Raw genomic sequence first — 17,861 nt, 5'->3', positions numbered from 1 at the left:
GCTGATCTCTAACACCCTCCCCACCCCCCACCCCCCAAGAAACAACAACAAAAACTGGCAGGCATCTCATGAGAGCTAGGGTGTAAGCCAGGTAAGAAATTTTACTTCTCTTTTTACATGTGTTCAAACTTATGGTCAGTTTTTCTTGTGTAATTCTTTTTCTATACATAAGAAATGTTTCTGTTGTTTTATCTCCTTTAGTGATTACCCAAAGATCACTCTTTGCCACAGGTAAGTGATATTCTAGGCTTACCCACTCTGTGGAAAGCAGGATCTGAAAATATGTTTCACAGCTCATACAGGAGGCCATATGGGGCAGACAGATTCCCCTGCTGCAGCTGTGAGGCACAGTACTAAGTGCAGCAGATAGTAGGCTTGAGGGTGGATAAGATTCTTCCTATGCCTGATGAAAGGCATTTGTCCGAAAGCTTGCAAAGAACTATTTAGTAGGTCTAATAAAAGATATCGCAACTACCCAAAGAACGTTGCCTGCCTATGTCCTTAGACCAACATGGCTATAACCAACAACCCTGCAGTATGTCTTACCTTACTGCTTTGTTACCTGGTAAAATGGTAAAATAAGTAAAATGCTCCCTATTCTTTAAACAAAAGTCAGGCAAATTTAGGGCTGTAACTGAGGTGGAAACATGCTTATTTTCTCTGAGGCATGCAGTGCCCAATACAAGACAGAATAATAGTTCCTCTTCTGATGCACCAGCCCACATACGGTAATAACACAAGGAAGAACAAGCTGCTCTCAAAATGCTGTTGAAGCAGATATATTGCTTTTTGGCCACAAGAACTTCAGCATTTAACCCACACTGCTTTTCCATTCTGCATCTACCTTTTTTCTCCCACTTCTCATTTTTGTCTGTCTCACACAATTGATGAAGAAGAAAAAAAAAAAAAAAAAGATGGGGAAAGTTTGCCCAAATGTTGTTTTTTTCAGCAGACATTTCCTGATCTTTTCCAGCAGATTAGGCACATTATAGCGCTCATCCTATAGCCACCTATACCTATTACAACTTCTGCTTCACATATAGTTGCTGATTTGGGGCAAAAAAGGAACTGAATTGTTAATGATTGTGTAGAAGTATGTTTACCATGGAAGTTACTGTATTTATTCAAATCCAATATGGGGAAAAAGAAACCCCTTTCTTAGATTAGAGCAAGGATAGGAAACCCTGGCATACGTGCCAGAGCGCAACATGCAAAGGCATTTTGCTCGGCACACATACCTTGGGGCAGGTGGCAGAGGAGCCACAAGAGGCCTGATCCTTGTTATGGCAGCGCAACCCTGACCCTTTCCCCGCCGTCCATCTGGAGGCATGCATGAACCCGCAACTGGTTACAAGCAGGGCCCAGGCTCCATAGACCCCAATGCAGCTGCTTGGGGCCTGGGCTCTGTGGTGGGTGGCAGGGTCCTGCCCAGAGCCCAGGCTAGCTGTGGCAGGAAACCGGGAGGCTCCAAGCAGCTGCACTGGAATCCAGCAGGTGCACACACACCTCAGTGCAGACGGCATGGAAGGGGCTGGGGTTGTGTTGCCACAAGGATTGAAGCATGCCTCATGCCTCCCCTAGCATGCCAACATCTTACAAATCAAAGTTGCAGGTATTTTTGGCACTCTGCTCAAAAACACTACTGGCCCCTGCATTAGAGCATAGCCTGGAGCAGGTGGTTGCTGTGGCTCCAGCCCCAACCCTGAGGAGACCACAGAGTAGTGATGGGGAAGGAGGGAGGAAGGGCAAGTGTGGCAGAAACTGCAGAGTGCTAGGTGGAAAGTGCAGGGGAGACTGCATAGCAGCAAGGGAATTGATGCATCCCTGGGTCCGGCAAGTAGAGGGGAAGGAAGGCACGCACAGAGGGAGGGTGGGGACAAGTTGTATGGTGGCAGGTACAGGTGGACATGGGTAGGGGGCAGGCAGCTCGCATCCCCACCACTGCTTTCACTACTACTTGCTTTGCCAAAGCAGAGGGGAATGAACTTAAAATGACCCCCCAATAATTAGCTTCTATGCATGGAAGAATTATAGCAAATTTACATGACTTAAAAATTTAAAGTCATCTTGGATTCAGTAAAATACTGTAATTGAACAGGTAGTTTAGAAAACTGCATAACTATAAGCTCATTTCACAAGTTCAATATCTCACTTGAATGCAGCTATTTTCTCATCCTTGTTAAGCTTAAATATTTCAAAATCAAAAGACAAAAGGATTTATATAAAAAAATTCAGAGCTATCAACCATTTATGTAAATGAGAGCTTATGAAATGTAAACTCTTCTTCTCATAAGACCTGCATGCAAAACCGACATTTGGAATTTGCATAATCAATGTAAGGGACTCAAATATAAAAACCATGAAAGAGACTGAAAAATTATTGCAGATTTGTCTGGGTGAGGTAAAAACTGTATTCCATGCAACTGAATTCAAGAACGCATTGTTGCCATGTTAGAAGTAGAAACTGCTAAACTAAAAATATTTTTAAGAAAGGAGTTCTCCAGATGTTTAGTAGATGCTATGGAAAAAATAGCATGCACACAGTGATTTAGACAACATACATTTGAAAAATGCTAAGCAAGTTAAGCAAATATTTTGAGAGTGAAGTACAAAATGCTTATTACATGATTACTTACTAAACTCTACACTGGTTCAATGACAGCAATACCAAGATAAAGTGATCCTCAACCAGAAGAGAAGGGCTCATTCTGTTTGGCAAGATGACACCAACTCAGGAGGAGACATATCAGCTCCTCAGAGTTTAAGGTCAAAGAAGGACCCAGGAAATCAAAAACTGGTGGTTACAAGATAAAGCCAAGGAGTTTGTCAATGTACAGCTGACAATGACATGCATAGTTTCTTCCAGGCATCAAAGCCATCTACAGTCCAACCTCCCATGGTTTTACTTTCCTGAGATCACAGAATGATTCAACACTCTTAAAAAGACAACAAATGTATCCAAAATAGATGGAAAGAGCACTTTGAGGCACTTCTAAACCATGAGCTGATTGTGAGGGATGCCACCACTAGGCGTGTCCAGATAAGCGGGCACGTACCTCTTGCCCCATCTCAAACCCCTTTCCAAATGCCAGAGGACTGGAAAAGGGCCAATGTGGTTCCCATTTTCAAAAAAGGGAGGAAGGAGGACCCAGGAAACTATAGGCCAGTCAGTCTTACCTCAGGTCCTGGGTAAGCTTTTTGAGAGAGTTATCCTGGCGCATGTCCACGAGGGGCCAGCAGGGGAGATTATGCTTAGGGGCAACCAACACAGGTTCATTAGAGGCAGGTCCTGTCAAACCAACCTGGTGGCCTTCTATGGCCAGGTCACAAAATCCTTAGACACAGGTGTAGCAGTGGACATAGTTTTTCTGGACTTTAAGAAGGCCTTCGACACTGTCTCTCACCCCATTCTCATTAAAAAACTAGGGGACTGTGGTGTCGACACCTACACAGTCAAACGGGTCACTAACTGGCTGGAGGGCCGCACCCAGAGAGCGGTGGTGGACGGGTCATTTTTGACCTGGAGGGATGTGGGCAGTGGGGTCCCCAGGGCTCAGTCTTTGGACCCGCGCTGTTCAACATCTTCATCAGCAACTTGGACAGGGGTGTAAAAAGCACCCTGTTCAAATCTGCAGACAACACTAAGATGTGGGGAGAAGTGGGCACGCTAGAAGGGAGGAATAGGCTGCAATCGGACCTGGACAGGTTACAGGGCGGGAGCGGATGAGAACAGGATGGGTTTCAACTCAGACATGCGCAAGGTGCTGCACCTGGGGAGGAAGAACCAACAGCATACCTACAGGCTGGGGAACTCCCTTCTCATCAGTGCAGAGGCAGAAAAGGATCTTGGGAGTCATTATTGATACCAAAATGAACATGGGCCAACAGTGTGGGGATGCGGTCAGGAAGGCCAACTGTACCCTGTCATGCATCCACAGATGCATTTCAAGCAGGTCCAAGGAGGTGATCCTCCCCGTCTATGTGACACTGGTCAAGCCGCAGTTGGAGTACTGAGTCCAATTCCGGGCGCCGCACTTCAGGAGGGATGTGGACAACATGGAGAGGGTCCAGAGGAGGGCCACTCGCATAATCAGGAGCAGCAGGGCAGGCCCTACGAGGAGAGGATAAGGGACCTGAACCTGTTCAGCCTTCACAAGAGAAGGCTAAGGGGGGGGATCTAGTGACCCATTATGAACTAGTCAGGGGGGGACCAGCAGGCATTGGGGGAGTCCCTGTTCCCCTGAGCACTACCAGGAGTGACTAGAAATAATCGTCACAAACTGGCAGAGGGTAGATTCAGACTAGACATCAGGAGGCGCTACTTTACTGTCACGGCGGCTAGGACCTGGAACCAACTTCCAATTGAAGTAGTGCTGGCTCCTACCCTGGGAGTATTTAAGGAGGCTGGATGAACACCTAGCCGGGGTCGTTTGACCCCAGTACCCTTTCCTGCCATGGCAGGGGGTCGGCCTTGATGATCTGCTCAGGTCCCTTCCAACCCTATGAACTATGAAACTATGAAGAGGCACGTGTGGGAATGAAAAAGCATTCCCCACGCTGCAAGTTTGCTGCACAGGGAGAAAATTAGACCCCTGGGTATCCTGGCAACCTGAGGTAACCGGAGGCTGGGTCCTCCAGGGAGATGCTCTGGCTGCCAGAGCGTCTCCGTGGTTGGCTCCTCGCCTTGGTACTGAAATGCGCGGCCAGCTAGGCCATGTGTTCAGCACCAGGGCTCCAGTGCATTAAGTAACGGGTTGGGGGGCTGGAGGAATGGGGAGAAGACCATGGATGGAGACCCCTGCCAGCCCATCTGTGCCATGCCCAGCCCCCACCAGTCCCCTGCCCTGAGGACCCCAACCCCTGCCCAGCTGGATCCTGCTGCCCTCAGGGCCCCTCTGCTGCCCAGCAGGGCCATCCCATGGCAGCAGGACCCGGTGTGGCACATAGTTCCTGCATGCCAGGCCCAGCCAGGTCCTGCAACCCTTGGGGCCCCTCTGCTGCCCAGCCGGGCTGGGCCCTTGGTGGCGGGACCCAGTGCAGTGTGCGGTCCCCGCATGCCAGGCCCAGCCGCTGCCACGGGCCCGGCTGGGCGGCAGAGGAACCCTGAGGGCAGCAGGATCCAGCTGGGCCCAGAACCGGGGACCACATACTGCAGTGGGTCACACCACCAAGGGCCCAGCCCAGCCAAGCAACAGAGAGGCCCCAGGACCTGGCTGGGCCCGGCCTGCGGTCCCCATGTGCCGCACTGGATCCTGCCACTAAGGGCCTGGCCTAGCCGGGTGGCAGATGGTCCCCAAGGCCAGCAGGACCTAGCTGGGCCCGTCGTGTGGTCCCCACATGCCATGCTGTGTCCTGCCGCCATGGCTCAGAGCACCCCACTCCCACTGCTGCTGCTAAAAGGTAAGTTATGGGCCCTGGGCGGGTGGGCTGTGGCCCTCCAGCGGGAGCTGAGACCCTGGACAGGGTTTCTGGGACCCTCCAGGGGGAGCTGCACCGTATGGGGGCCAGGGGACCCACACATCCTGAGCAGCCCCCCCACAAGGTACCCCACACCCATAATCCCCCCAGCAAATCACCCCACACACCAACCCACATCCCTCCACACAGCCACCCACCTTCCCCACACCCCTTCCTGAAAATACCACATCCCCCCCATCACACACCCATCATATGCGAAGAAATCCAAAAGGTACACATCAACACATATAGGTATTTAGAATTTATTTTATCAAGATGACAGAGAAACTGGTAGGCTTCTATACTGCTTTAACATTGTAAATATACCAATAAAGCACTGCCCAACTGATTGCTATCTCTCTCTCTCCAGATGTGTGTGTGTGTGTGTGTGTGTGTGTGTGTATTTTTTATATCTATATCAAGAGAGAGAGACAGAGGTCTGGTGTGTTAACTGTGGAAAAAACATGGATTTTGGGGTATTTTTAAAAATGGATTTGGGATGCTGCTGCAGCAATCCAGCTGGCACAAGGGGTAGTGTCCCCAGGTATCAAGTGGCTGAGCCCCAGAAGCTCCTGAGAGTAAGTAGCCCTGAGCTGCTTGCCAGGGCAGCTTTTTGTATGGATGGGGCCAGGACAGGGCAGTTTTTTATACTGCTGGGGACAGCACAGGTGCTGGCCCCAGGCTCTAGCTCCCCATGGCTGCAGATCCGGGAGGAGCCAGGCAGGGTTATTTTGACTTAAGTGGCACAATTTGCTCCACAACAAAGTGCATGTCCAAGCACGCGCGCTGAGGCAAAAGCCCCAGCTCAAATTTGCACCGCTTCTATCTGAGCTGCTGCAAGAGCACGTGCTTGCATGTGTGGACGTGCCCACTGAGTCCTCAAGACCTCAAAACAGGATCCATACCTCACCAACCCTCTTATCCTAAAAGCCTGATGTGCCATCAGAAGAACCAGTTCCGCAATTTTTCAGGGAACAATAAGGCTACTGAACCAAATGGTACGTGCCTAAATCTTCAAGTATGATGGTTAGGAATACATACTGAGACTCCACAAATTTATTCTGAGTTTGGATCAACAAAGAGTTACCTAGGGACCTGAAGAATGCCAACATCATGACTATCTTCAAGTAAAGGGTAAGTCTGTATGGGAACTATTAAGGTCACCCTCCTTTTCCACATCCGGGAAAAATCCTCGCCTGCATCCTCCTGAACAGTCTTCTACCTCCTGCTGAGAAAGTCCTGCTGGAATCTCAGTGTGGCTTCAGACCATCCAATGGAGCAACTCACATGATCTTTGTTACCTGCCAGGTTCAAGTGTCAGAAATAACATTAGGACCTGTATATGGCCTCCACTGACTTCACCAAGGCTTTTGTGCTCTTTCAATTGCAAAGCCTTTTAGAAAGTACTGGGCCAAAAAATATATGAAGGTGCTGAGGTGTCTCCAAGACTAGGTGACTGACTGTTCTTTGTAGAGGATCAGAGACAGATCCAGTTTTCATGTGAAGTGGGGTCAAGCATGGATGGGTCATAGGCCCAATGCTGTTCTCCTATTTCTTGGACTGTTGTCCTAGTTAAGGACCGCCTCCCTTCTGGAACTGACAGTGCATACCAAACAGATAGAGGGCTCCTCAAATCCCCTTCTTCAAATCACCATTTAGGTAAAGACCCTGAAGGTAGTCAAGCATTTCCTTTTCTTTGGTAGCCCCTTCTCTCAGACAGCAAATGTTGATGAAGAGATTCAGCAAACGATCCAGTGTGCAAGCACTTCCTTCAGGTATTTGCAATCAATACAAATGTGTTAAAGTAATCTCCTCAAAGAGGCCAAGATCCTGGTCTACACCAGTCATAATTCATAGTACCTAGGGTCAAGAGGTACCTGAACAGATCATCTAGCCTGACCCCCTGCCACAGGCAGGAATGGATGTTGGGTTCACAAGACCCCAAACAGGTGATCATCCAACCTTCTCTTGAATTTGCCCAAGGTAGGGGCGAGGACCACTTCCCTGGGATGAATCCCGCACACTGGGATGGTCTGTAAGCTCTCTTTAAAGTACAACCAACTCTCCTGGACTCCTTTCCCCCTCAGACTGGCGTCCCAAGGGATTCAGGCAACAGTTGCATTTTACTGATTACAAGATTCTTCAAGGATTTACAGACAGATGTCCTTGATAACCAATTTTCTAAACAATGGAAATACAGTAGAGATCATAACTTCAATAAAACATTTTGGTACTGTATGGGAACTTAGCTAAACGCGTGACGACTTGAGTGAATATAAGAATTGTAAGGGAAGGTGGGTAAAGAACAGAAAACGACAACTTATATTGAAAAGGTAAACACAGTATGTTGCATTGCGTGGAAATAGAATATATTTACATTAAATGAGCTAAATTAAAAATAGCAGTATGCACTCCGAACTATAACTCCATTTTCTTTTACACAAAATGGATGCATGATTTATAATACAACTGGTACATGGTTTTATAACTTGTTAATATTTTGCCTTTGGGTACTTCAGTAACATTAAAGTATTAAAATACTCTTGGAAAATTATTTGACTTAATTAAATAACTTGTGAAGATTTTGTTGGGGTTTTTTTTGTTTTTTTTTTTTGTTTTTTTTTTTACAGCTTCATGTACATCCTAAATAAAATAGCTCATAGTTTACATCAGTTATATCATGTATCAACCAAGCTAAAAAAAAAAAAAAAAACAGAACAACAGGATTTTGAACAAAACTACTTGATATGCTCAACACAATGATCCTTTCACTAGACTGGGGGGGGGAAGGGGAAGGAGAAGCAATTAATTAAAAAGCTTAAGGTTAGTTTGTTTGTTTTTAATGTTTAGAGAAAAAGAGGTGTAATATTACTCCATGGTAGCCAAAGGCTTGAATCCTACAAACAGGAGAATGCATTTTATTTTACTCACAAATCTGGTTTCTTCAAGTTGAAAAGGACTACTTGCTTATGTAAAGCAACTTGCATATGCCTTTGTGTATGGGCCTTTATCGCTGCAACTGAAAATGCATGTTAAACTATCATAAAATTCAAACAACGTTGAGAACTCCCAAAATAGTCAGAAAAATAGGCAACTGGAGGTAAGGCTGAATGAGGATCAATACTTAATATATCTTAATCATTCTGATGAATTGCACTTCACAGAATCTAAATGTTGTACAGAGAGTCACCATGCTAGGGGTGAGAGGTAAAAACCAAAGAACTTGTCCACTTAGTTATCTTAACAAAAACTACCCGAAGACATTTAAAGATTGAGATACATTAACTACTGATCCTGGCAAAATTAATGCTTTCATAGTTAAGTTCTAATTACCTAACTCAGGTTATGCTTTTATTTAAAAAAATTCTCTAATATGCAAATATTCAGTGTTGCCGTGTGCACCTGTTGCAATCGCCTCAGAAAGGGCAGCATTCAGTAGTATGAAAAGAAATTCCCCATTATATATTTCTCACTTACTCCATACTGGGATGCTGTGAAATTCAGTTTATTAAACATGGCTAAAATACTTTGAGGCAGAGTGAAAATTATAAGCATTTATCTATAGGTAAGTATATTTATATAAATAAATGAGGCATCAAATGTTAGCCTATATGGGGAAAAACCCCAATATTTAAAAGTAATAAATTGTTGACTAGATTTTGTCTTTTAAGGGCGCGTCCACACGTGCAGCAGCTCAAATAGGAGTGCTTGCAGCAGCTCAAATAGGAGCAGCACAAATTTGAGCCAGGGATTTTTGCCTCAGCGCACGTGCCCAGACATGCACTTTGGTGTAGAGCAAGTTGGGCCCCAAGCACCCCAATGGAGACTGCTGCTGCGGATGAGCTGTGAGCCATGCAGGGGGAGCATGTGGAGTCTGTGGGGGGTGGGAGGGGGACCCACCCCTCCCAAGCTGCCCCCCCCACGGTCCCCCACACCCCCACCTCCTCCAGCCCCTCCCACCCTCTACTTATCTGGAACATAGCCCGGGTTCAGGTCACTGCAGTCTGCATCACTGTTTGCCCTGCACAGGCAGGCAGAGTGCTGCAGCATTAGGGCAAGGGGCAGGCATAAAGAGTTATCCGAGTGGCTCTTTGGAGGACCTCAGCCTCCGGTTGCCTCAGGGCATGGTCCTGGATTGTGCCCTGTCCAGCTTTTTTTCCCCTGGGGGTTTGGGGTTTTTTTTGATACAGGTATCAAATTTTGAGCCCGTGCTGCAAATATGCAGCGCAGAGAACGTTTTTTTTGTTCCCAGCATGCTTCTTGCTGTGCCTCAAACTGCTTTGAGATGTAGTAAGAGGCACGTGCAGGCTCATCTGGATGTGCCCTAAGAAGGTAAACTGGCTCACTGTCCCAGACTTGCAAGTCAGAATAAAAAATTCTAAAACACCACATCATTAGCTCAGCCTCTGAATGAATCCTCCAAACATCAGAGACTTTCACATGCAAGACAAATGGGCCAAAAGTACTAGATATGTTCAGTCATCTACCAAGCTACAATGGAGATATGCAAGAAGATTCTAAAGGGGTGAAGGGAAGAAAATCAATTTATTCACATACTTTATATGTCACATTATCATATTGATTTACAAAAAGGTCAAAGAAGAGATTGTCATAAAGAGGCATATTATCATCATGATAAAAGTACCGTGTCACAAACATACCTCTTTTAGTGACTGGGGTAGAAAGGTTTTGAACCACTAAATCTCTTTGCAGCATCCAAGGTGGAAGCACCCTTTTCCTCTGGGCAGGTTTTTGTTGTTCATTTTCATTACAATTGGCAGGAAAAACCTAAAATAACATTTACTGCTTAGTGCTACACATACCTCTTGTCCTAGTTTTAGCACAAAGAAAAATATATATTTCTTTTCTATATATTTGATTTAGAAAAAAGAAATTTGTAAGCAGCTAGATCTTCAGCTACAGACTGGACTGATGTGGTCTTCTGCCAAGCCAGTAACAATACTAAACACTTTGGTCCCTCCTACTCTCTTAGCTGATCAGCCTTCACAGAAGCTTGTATTCTTCCAATAAAAACTTCTTTAGCATAATATCATATGTTCATTTACCTTTATAAACCTTTTTGTTTTTGGTGATTTGCAACTCGGATATCTTGCACATACTGCTGACACAAGGCTTGTGCATACTGTACTGAGACATTAGAAAGGTTAAAGCAAGCAGAGCAAAGTACATCAAGTTGCTAAAAAAATGGCAGGTATAAACAGTTCAGAACTTAAGTACTGACTGAATTTCTTTTTAAGCTACGGTCAGAAACAAATCTACAACTCTAGAACTAGACTACCAAAACAAGAATAAAGATACTGTATTTATTCAAATACAAGATAAGTTTTTCCCCCCAAATGGCATGGGGAAAAGAGCCCCTCATCTTATCATTGCAAACAGGGAAATCTCACTAAAAACCATTAAGCGGCTCATAAAACCAGCATGTGCTCAGCAATGGAAACCAACTGGGAAGTTGATTAAATACAGCTAACACTGAGCATGGCTATAAAACCAATGGCCCATATTGAGCAAACATGTCAATGGAAGCCTACCACATGGATACACTAGTGCAACCTGTCTGAATAAGACATAAGAGCAAGAGAATAAGGGCAGCAAACAGGGCAATTTGCAAGCAGTCTCCTGGGAGCAAGGAGGAAGGGAAAAAGAAAGAGGAAGAGAAGCTAGACACCAAATCCTGCACTGGGAAGTAAGTGAGCCAGGGCTGCCTGTGTGTTTGGCTCCCTGGGTGTTTGTTTGATGGACTATGTGTTTGGGCATATGCTCTGAGCACCTGGAAGTGCTGCTGCTAGCTCAGCGATTCCTGCCTGTGTCTGAAAAAAACCCTAACAAGGAGGTGGAACCAGTCCAGGCTCAGGAGGCTATAAAAAAAGAAGACTGAAAGCAACCAGGGAACGAGAGAACATGACAGCAAACAGGACAGTTTGCAAGTCAGTTTGATGCCCCCCTATTGGCAGGGGAGCCTGTAAGGAAAGTTCTTTCTTTAAAAAAAGAGCAACTAACCTACATATATTTTGTTTAAGTAGCTAAAACTGGGCAGTTAGACCAATAGTTAAGCCCGTTGTTTAACTAGAGTGAGGGGGAGTCCACTAGACAGTTTGTCTGGAAACTCTCACACCTTCCTTCACTGTAAGCTTGGTGAGAGGACACAGGCTAGCAGGGAAATGGGAACCTTTTGGGACCAAGGCGCAACAAAGAGGCCAGCTTACAGGGGAGTTTGCTACGGAAGGTTTGCTTGGAAAGAGGTGGTGGATTAAGGAGACCCAGAGAAATAGGTGGAGGACACTGCAGTGCCAGAGCCACTGCCGCTGCCAGCATTTCTTTTGCCTGCACCTGTGAGGCGTCTAGTAGGGCTGTGCAAAATTTTGCCAGCTGTTTCATTTCAATGCTGTCTTGACTTGTTTCGAGTTCAAAACAGCAAAATCAAAACAAAACAGAGGGCTTCGAAAGAGCCTTGAAACAAAACAAGGCCAGTCAAAACATTTCAAAGCAGCAGCCCAGCCAGGTGGTGGAAGGCAGGGGGGAGCCAGGGCTGTGCTCCCAGAGGCTCCATGCAGCCCCACATGGCTCAGCCCAGTGGAGAGTGCAGCCCTGGCTCTCCCCACCTCCCACCGCCATGCTGCGCTCCAATCAGCTCCACTAGCCCCATGGAATTCAGCCTGGTGGCGGGAAGTAAGCAGAGGCAGAGCTGTGCTCCACCTCCTGCCACCAGGCTGAGTTCCACGGTGCTGGGAGCTGCTGGGCCCTGAGCCCGCTGGAGGCGGGCAAGGTGCAGCCCAGGGGTTTTGAGATCCTGGAAGACACTTTTAGAAACGTCTTAAGCCAAAATGCAACCCATTTTTCACCTCCATCCCATTCTTTCAGTATCATAAAAATGAGACAATATATTTTCATGAAAAAGGGGGAAAATATCAACCCTAGCAATCAAAACATTTGTGACAAGCCTTACCCATAATATTTTCAAGAGATGATATTGAAACACTCATCTGAAAAAGGATTCTTGATGCAAACACAGAGAACCTGAACTCTAGCAGTCCTCCAAGTATCATTACAGTAACGGCAGAACAGAAAAAGTTGGAATAAAACCAGGGATAGGGTACAGCAGTGGCAAGTTTTATAGAAAGCCGTGTGTGTTGGAAACTTGGTCATAAAAGTGCATAAAAACTATTATCTTCAACTTATTTAAAAATGAGTCAGAGTAAACAGGGAAATGTGTAAATATGTTCTATGATCATTTTATTGAATAGGGGTTTGGCTCCTACAATCGAGGGTCATTCCTTTAATAGGAGTTCTTTTTAGAGGATGTGTGAGAGTGCATAAGAAAGAAAGAAGGAAGGAAAGAAAGAAAGGAAGAAAGAAACCCACAATCCATTTATATATTTCCTAAATGTTTAGCACGATGCCTCTGTTGGCAAATACAAACCTACTGTAGTTCTTCCTTCAGCAAGAGTTTACAAAGTGCTTTCCTGTCTTCAAGTGGCTCTCAACTTTTATACTTTGTATGTTATTAATAGCATTTAAAACATATGTCCTTCTCTTTAAAATTGTGAAAAATGTAAACATAGAAATAAAGGAAAATGAATACACTTTGATACAATAAAGCACTTTATAGCAACCTGTTCAGGGTCCTCTTGTGTGCAAATATTCAAAAGACTGCTGACTGACATCATTCTCTCAGGTGAATTATAATGAAGTTGTTTAGAACAGGCAATTACATTGGCTGCAATGCTGAGCACTGGGGAAAACTCAAAAAGGCCAACTGAGCTGGGTTCCCAGCCACTTGCGGCTCCGTGGAACTGAGCCTGGTGGGTGGTAGCGGAGCGAAACACTGAGGCCGTGCTCCGCCTCTCTCCACTGGCTCAGCTCCTATGCGGGGCTCTGCCACACTCCTCCCCTGGGGTGCCCACCCCCATCTGCCTGCAATCAGAGGAGGCTGCTCCTCCTCCAGTTTTGTGCTTCCATATTATAGCCTGGGCGAAACATTGAAACAGCATCGAAATTTCAAGTGTTTCAACGAAACAAAAAACGGAACAGTGCTTTTGAAATGAAACTAAATTCAAGACAAAACACTGTTCTGTCAAAACATCGAAACACAAGTTGAAGCCAAACGGTGCTGTTTCGCACAGCCCTAGTGTCTACCCAGGTAGGACCACTCATCTTCTCCTGGGAAACTTCCACCCAGGTCCTAGTGCGGCACTGTGAAGTCTGCTGCTTACTGGTTCCTTCTAGTTACGATGAGGTGAGGGAGTGCCTGAAATACAAGCAGTGCCTCCTGGTGGTGTCCCTCAGGGACCAAACAAGAGGGCTACAGGGGAAGGTAGCAAGGCTCCGAAGCCTCCTCCACCATGAGGATTTCAATCAATTCCATGCTGGGGGAGACGTCTACTACTGCGGGGGAAGGACTACCAAAGGCAGTGCTAGAGAATGAAAAAAAATACAAACTCCCAGGATGGTGGAAGCTGGAAGCTTATGCCCTCTGGCAGCAAACAGAAGTCTTCATCTCCACGTGTAGCAGTTTGCCTGCAGAACAAATGGAACCCTAGCAACAGAAGAGGAGGAGGAGCAGGAGCACATTCTGTTGATGGAAAGAGACCAAACCAGGCATCCCCAAGATTGGGAAGATTGAGACTACTGATATCAAGAGGAAGAAAGACATGTGGTGGTGGTTGGAGACTTCCTCCTGTAGAGGCATCCATTTGCTGGCCTGACCTGTTGTCTCAGGAGGTCTGCTGCATGCCTGGAACCTGGATCCAAGATGTCACTGTGGGATTACCAAGATTCTTCCAGCCCTCTGACTACTATCCCATACTGCTCATCCATGTAGGCACCACTGATACTACCAAGGGTGACTGAGCAGATCAAGGGTGACTACAGGGCTCTGGGTACAAGGGTGAAGGGGAAAGGGGCTCAGGTGGCATTTTCCTCAATCCTTCCAGTCAAAGGGAAGGGTTTAAGCAGGAGCAGATGCAACCTGCAGATCAACACATGGCTGGCTGCACAGATGATGTCCCCAGCAGGGCTTTAGCTTCTTTGAACACAGGATGTTTTTCCAAGAAGAAAGTTTCTAGGAAAAGACAGGATCCATCTGGGAAGACAGGGAAGAGCATCTTCATAGACAGGCTTTCTAACCTAATGAGAAGGTCTTTAAAACTAGGATCACCGGAGGATGGAGTACAAAGCCCTGAGGTAAGGAAAGAAGCAGATAACAAGCAAAAGGCAGCAACAAGGGAGGATCTCTTTTTCTTCCTGAGAAAGTAGGGCAATTGGCTAGTTACCTCAGGGGTCTGTACACAAATGCAGAGCCTAGGAAACAAGCAGAAAGAATTGGAAGTCCTCACACACTCATGGACCTATGATGTGACTGGAATAACAGACTTGTCGGGATAGCTCGCATGACTGGAGCACTGTCATGGATGAGTACAAACTGTTCAAGAAGGACAGGCAGGGAAGAGGAGCAGGAGTTGCACTTCATGTAAAAGAGCTGTATGATTGCTGAAAGCTCCAGTATGAAATTGGAGATAGGCCTGTAGAAAGTCTATGGATTAGGGTCAAAGAGGGCAGCAACAAGGATGACATCATGGTTGGTGTGCGCTATAGGCCACCAGACCATAAGGATGAGATGAATGAGGCTTTCTTCAAACAGCTAGAGTAAGTTTCCAGATCACAGGTCCTGGTTCTCATGGGGGATTTCAAGCATCTTGACATCAGCTGGGAGGCAATACAGCAGTGCACAGGCAATCCAGGAAGTTTTTGGTGTTGGGGACAACTTCCTGGTGCAAGTGTTGAAGAGGCCAACTAGGGGCTGTGCTCTTCTTGATCTGTTGCTCACAAATGGAAGAACTGGTAGGGAATGTAGAAGGGGATGGCAACTTGGGCAGCAGCAATGATGAGATGACCAAGTTCAGAATCCCAAGGAAAGAAGAAAGGAGACCAGCAAAGTAAAGACCTCAGACTTCAGAAAAGCAGACTTCAACTCACTCAGAGAACTGATGGCCAGGACCCCAGGAGGCCAAGCTGAGGGAGAAGGAGAGCTGCCTGTGTTTTAAAAAGAAACTTTAGTGAGGGAACAGGAAGAACCAAACCGAAGCACAGGAAAACAAGCAAATATGACAGAAAACTAGCTTACCTTAGCAGAGAACTCTTCGATGAACTAAAACACAAAAAGGAAGCTTACAAGAAGTGGAAGCTTGGACAGATGACCGAGGAGTATAAAAGGTACATATCCAGCTTTTCTAAATTTCAGCTAAAAGAAATCCAATTTCTAAATCCTTTTCTAAAATTTTTAATTTTTTCCAGTGGCAAAAACACAGGTTAAAGGATTATTTAGAAAAGCTGGATGTGTAAAAGTCCATGGAGGCAGACGTGATGCACCCAAGAGTGCTAAGAGAATTGGCCAACGTGATTGAAGACCCACTGGCTGTTACCCTTAAACTTGTGTAGTCTGGGACAGGTCCCAGATGACTGAAAAAGAGCCAACACAGTGCCCATCTTTAAGAAAGGGAAGAAGGAGGATCTGTGGAACTACAGACCTGTCAGCCTCACCTCAGTCCCTGGCAAAATCATGGAGAAGGTCCTCAAGGAACCTATTTCTAAGCACTTGGAGGAAAAGGTAGTGATCAGAAATAGTCAGCATGGATTCACCAAAGGCAAGTCATGCCTGACCAACCCGATTGCCTTCTATGATGACATGACTAGCTCTGTGGATGTGGGCACCCTGCATGGTAGATAGAAAACTGGTTGGATCATTCGGCTCAAAGGGAGTAATCAATGGCTTTGTCTAGTTAGCAGGAAGTATCAGGTGGAGTGCACCAGGAGTTGGTCCTGGGGCCAGTATCTTCATCAAATGACCAGGAAGATGGGATGGAGTACACCCTCAGCAAGTTTGCAGATGACACAGTTTTGGGGGGCAGGAGAGTGGGGAGCAGTATATACACAGGAGGATAAGTCTAGAATTCAGAGACACCATAACAAATTAGAGGGTTAGACCAAAAGAAATCTCATGAGACACAATAAGGACAAGTGCAATGTCCTGCACTTAGGACAGAACTATCAGTCACTGGTGCAGGCTGCAGACCAACTGGTTAAGCAGCAGATCTGGAGAAAAGGACTGGGGGTTACAGTGGACTAGCTGAATACAAGACAGTGTGCCCTTGTTGCAAAGGCAGTTAATGGCGTACTGAGCTGCATTAGTACGAGTGTTGCCGGAAGATAGAGGGAAGTGATTATTCCCCTCTATTTGGCACTGGTGAGGCTACAGCTATGGCCACATCTGGAGTACTGTGCCCAGTTTTGGGCCCCCACTGTAGAAAGGATGTGCAAAAATTGGAGAGAGTCCAGCAGAGGGCAACAAAAATGGTTAGAAGGCTGGGCCACATGACTTGTGAGGAGAGGTTGAGGGAACTGGGCTTATTTAGCTTGGAGAAGAGAAGACTGAGGGGGGATTTAATTGCAGCTTTCAACTATCTGAAGGGGGATTCCAAAGAGAATGGAGCTAGACTGTTCTCAGAGGTGGCAAATGACAGAACAAGGAGCAATAGCCTCAAGTTGAAGCACAGGACGTTTAGGTTGAATAGTAGGAAAATACTCCCACTAGGAGGGCAATAAAGAAATGGAACAGGTTCCTCGGAAGTTATGGAATCTCTATCATTGGGGGTTTTTAAGACCTGACTGGACAAAGCCTTGCGGGGGATGATGATATAGGTGGGGATGGTCCTGCTTTGAGCAGAGGGTTGGGCTAGATGACCACCCAAGGTCCCTCCCAATCCTCATTTTTTACTACTCTATAACACCTGGTTCCAGCCATGAAAGGGGGCTAATAAGCATACGTGAAGTACCTGAAGTGTACACACACACACACACACACACACACACACAGCACTGTTGAGTTGTGAGGTCACCATGGCTTGAAATTCTGTTGACTCTGGTGGGGCCCAGCTCGATGAACTACATGGTAAAATCACAAGCTTTTGGCTTTGAACTAATATCATGCATAGTTTGTTCTATGTAAGTAGGTGCCAAAGTGCTGCTCAAAAGTGTACTTAACTGTGCTAAAACTTGCAACAGTTTCATCAATTCTGGATGAACTAAGGTCATGGGTACTAGATGTAATACTAGAGCCATATTTAATTTCAAGGTTATTGTTCTCAATTTTGCTCCTCACTTATGTGATCAGAAAGACTACGTTTTGACAAAGAGAGGGGGGAGGGGCTGTCAAGGAAAAAAGTTAGAGGGAAACAGAAAGCAAAGAAGCTACCTGACTCTACAGATTTATTTTTCTTGCTGTAGCAGTGGGACGGGAATAAATTCAAGGCAAGCCTCCAATAAATTAGATTCCATACCTGGATAATTATAATAAAGTTGTAAGTTTTCCATATGTAGAATCTAAT

General features: G+C 45.9%; 1 protein-coding gene across 4 annotated transcripts in view; it reads right to left on the bottom strand.

Annotated features, from left to right (window-relative positions):
- Nucleotides 1-17,861, bottom strand: part of APLF (aprataxin and PNKP like factor) — a 90,188-nt gene that overhangs the window by 44,452 nt on the left and 27,875 nt on the right. For all 4 annotated transcript variants that reach the window (XM_006021488.3, XM_025201451.1, XM_014518900.2 and 1 more), the window contains one exon: nt 10,119-10,245. In XM_006021488.3, the coding sequence (XP_006021550.1) occupies nt 10,119-10,245 (127 nt within the window). The remainder of the gene's footprint in view (nt 1-10,118; nt 10,246-17,861) is intronic.

This window comes from Alligator sinensis, unplaced genomic scaffold (genome assembly GCF_000455745.1).
Source record: "Alligator sinensis unplaced genomic scaffold, ASM45574v1 scaffold939_1, whole genome shotgun sequence".
Taxonomy (NCBI): Eukaryota; Metazoa; Chordata; order Crocodylia; family Alligatoridae; genus Alligator; species Alligator sinensis.
This window is presented reverse-complemented; position numbering and strand designations above follow the sequence as displayed.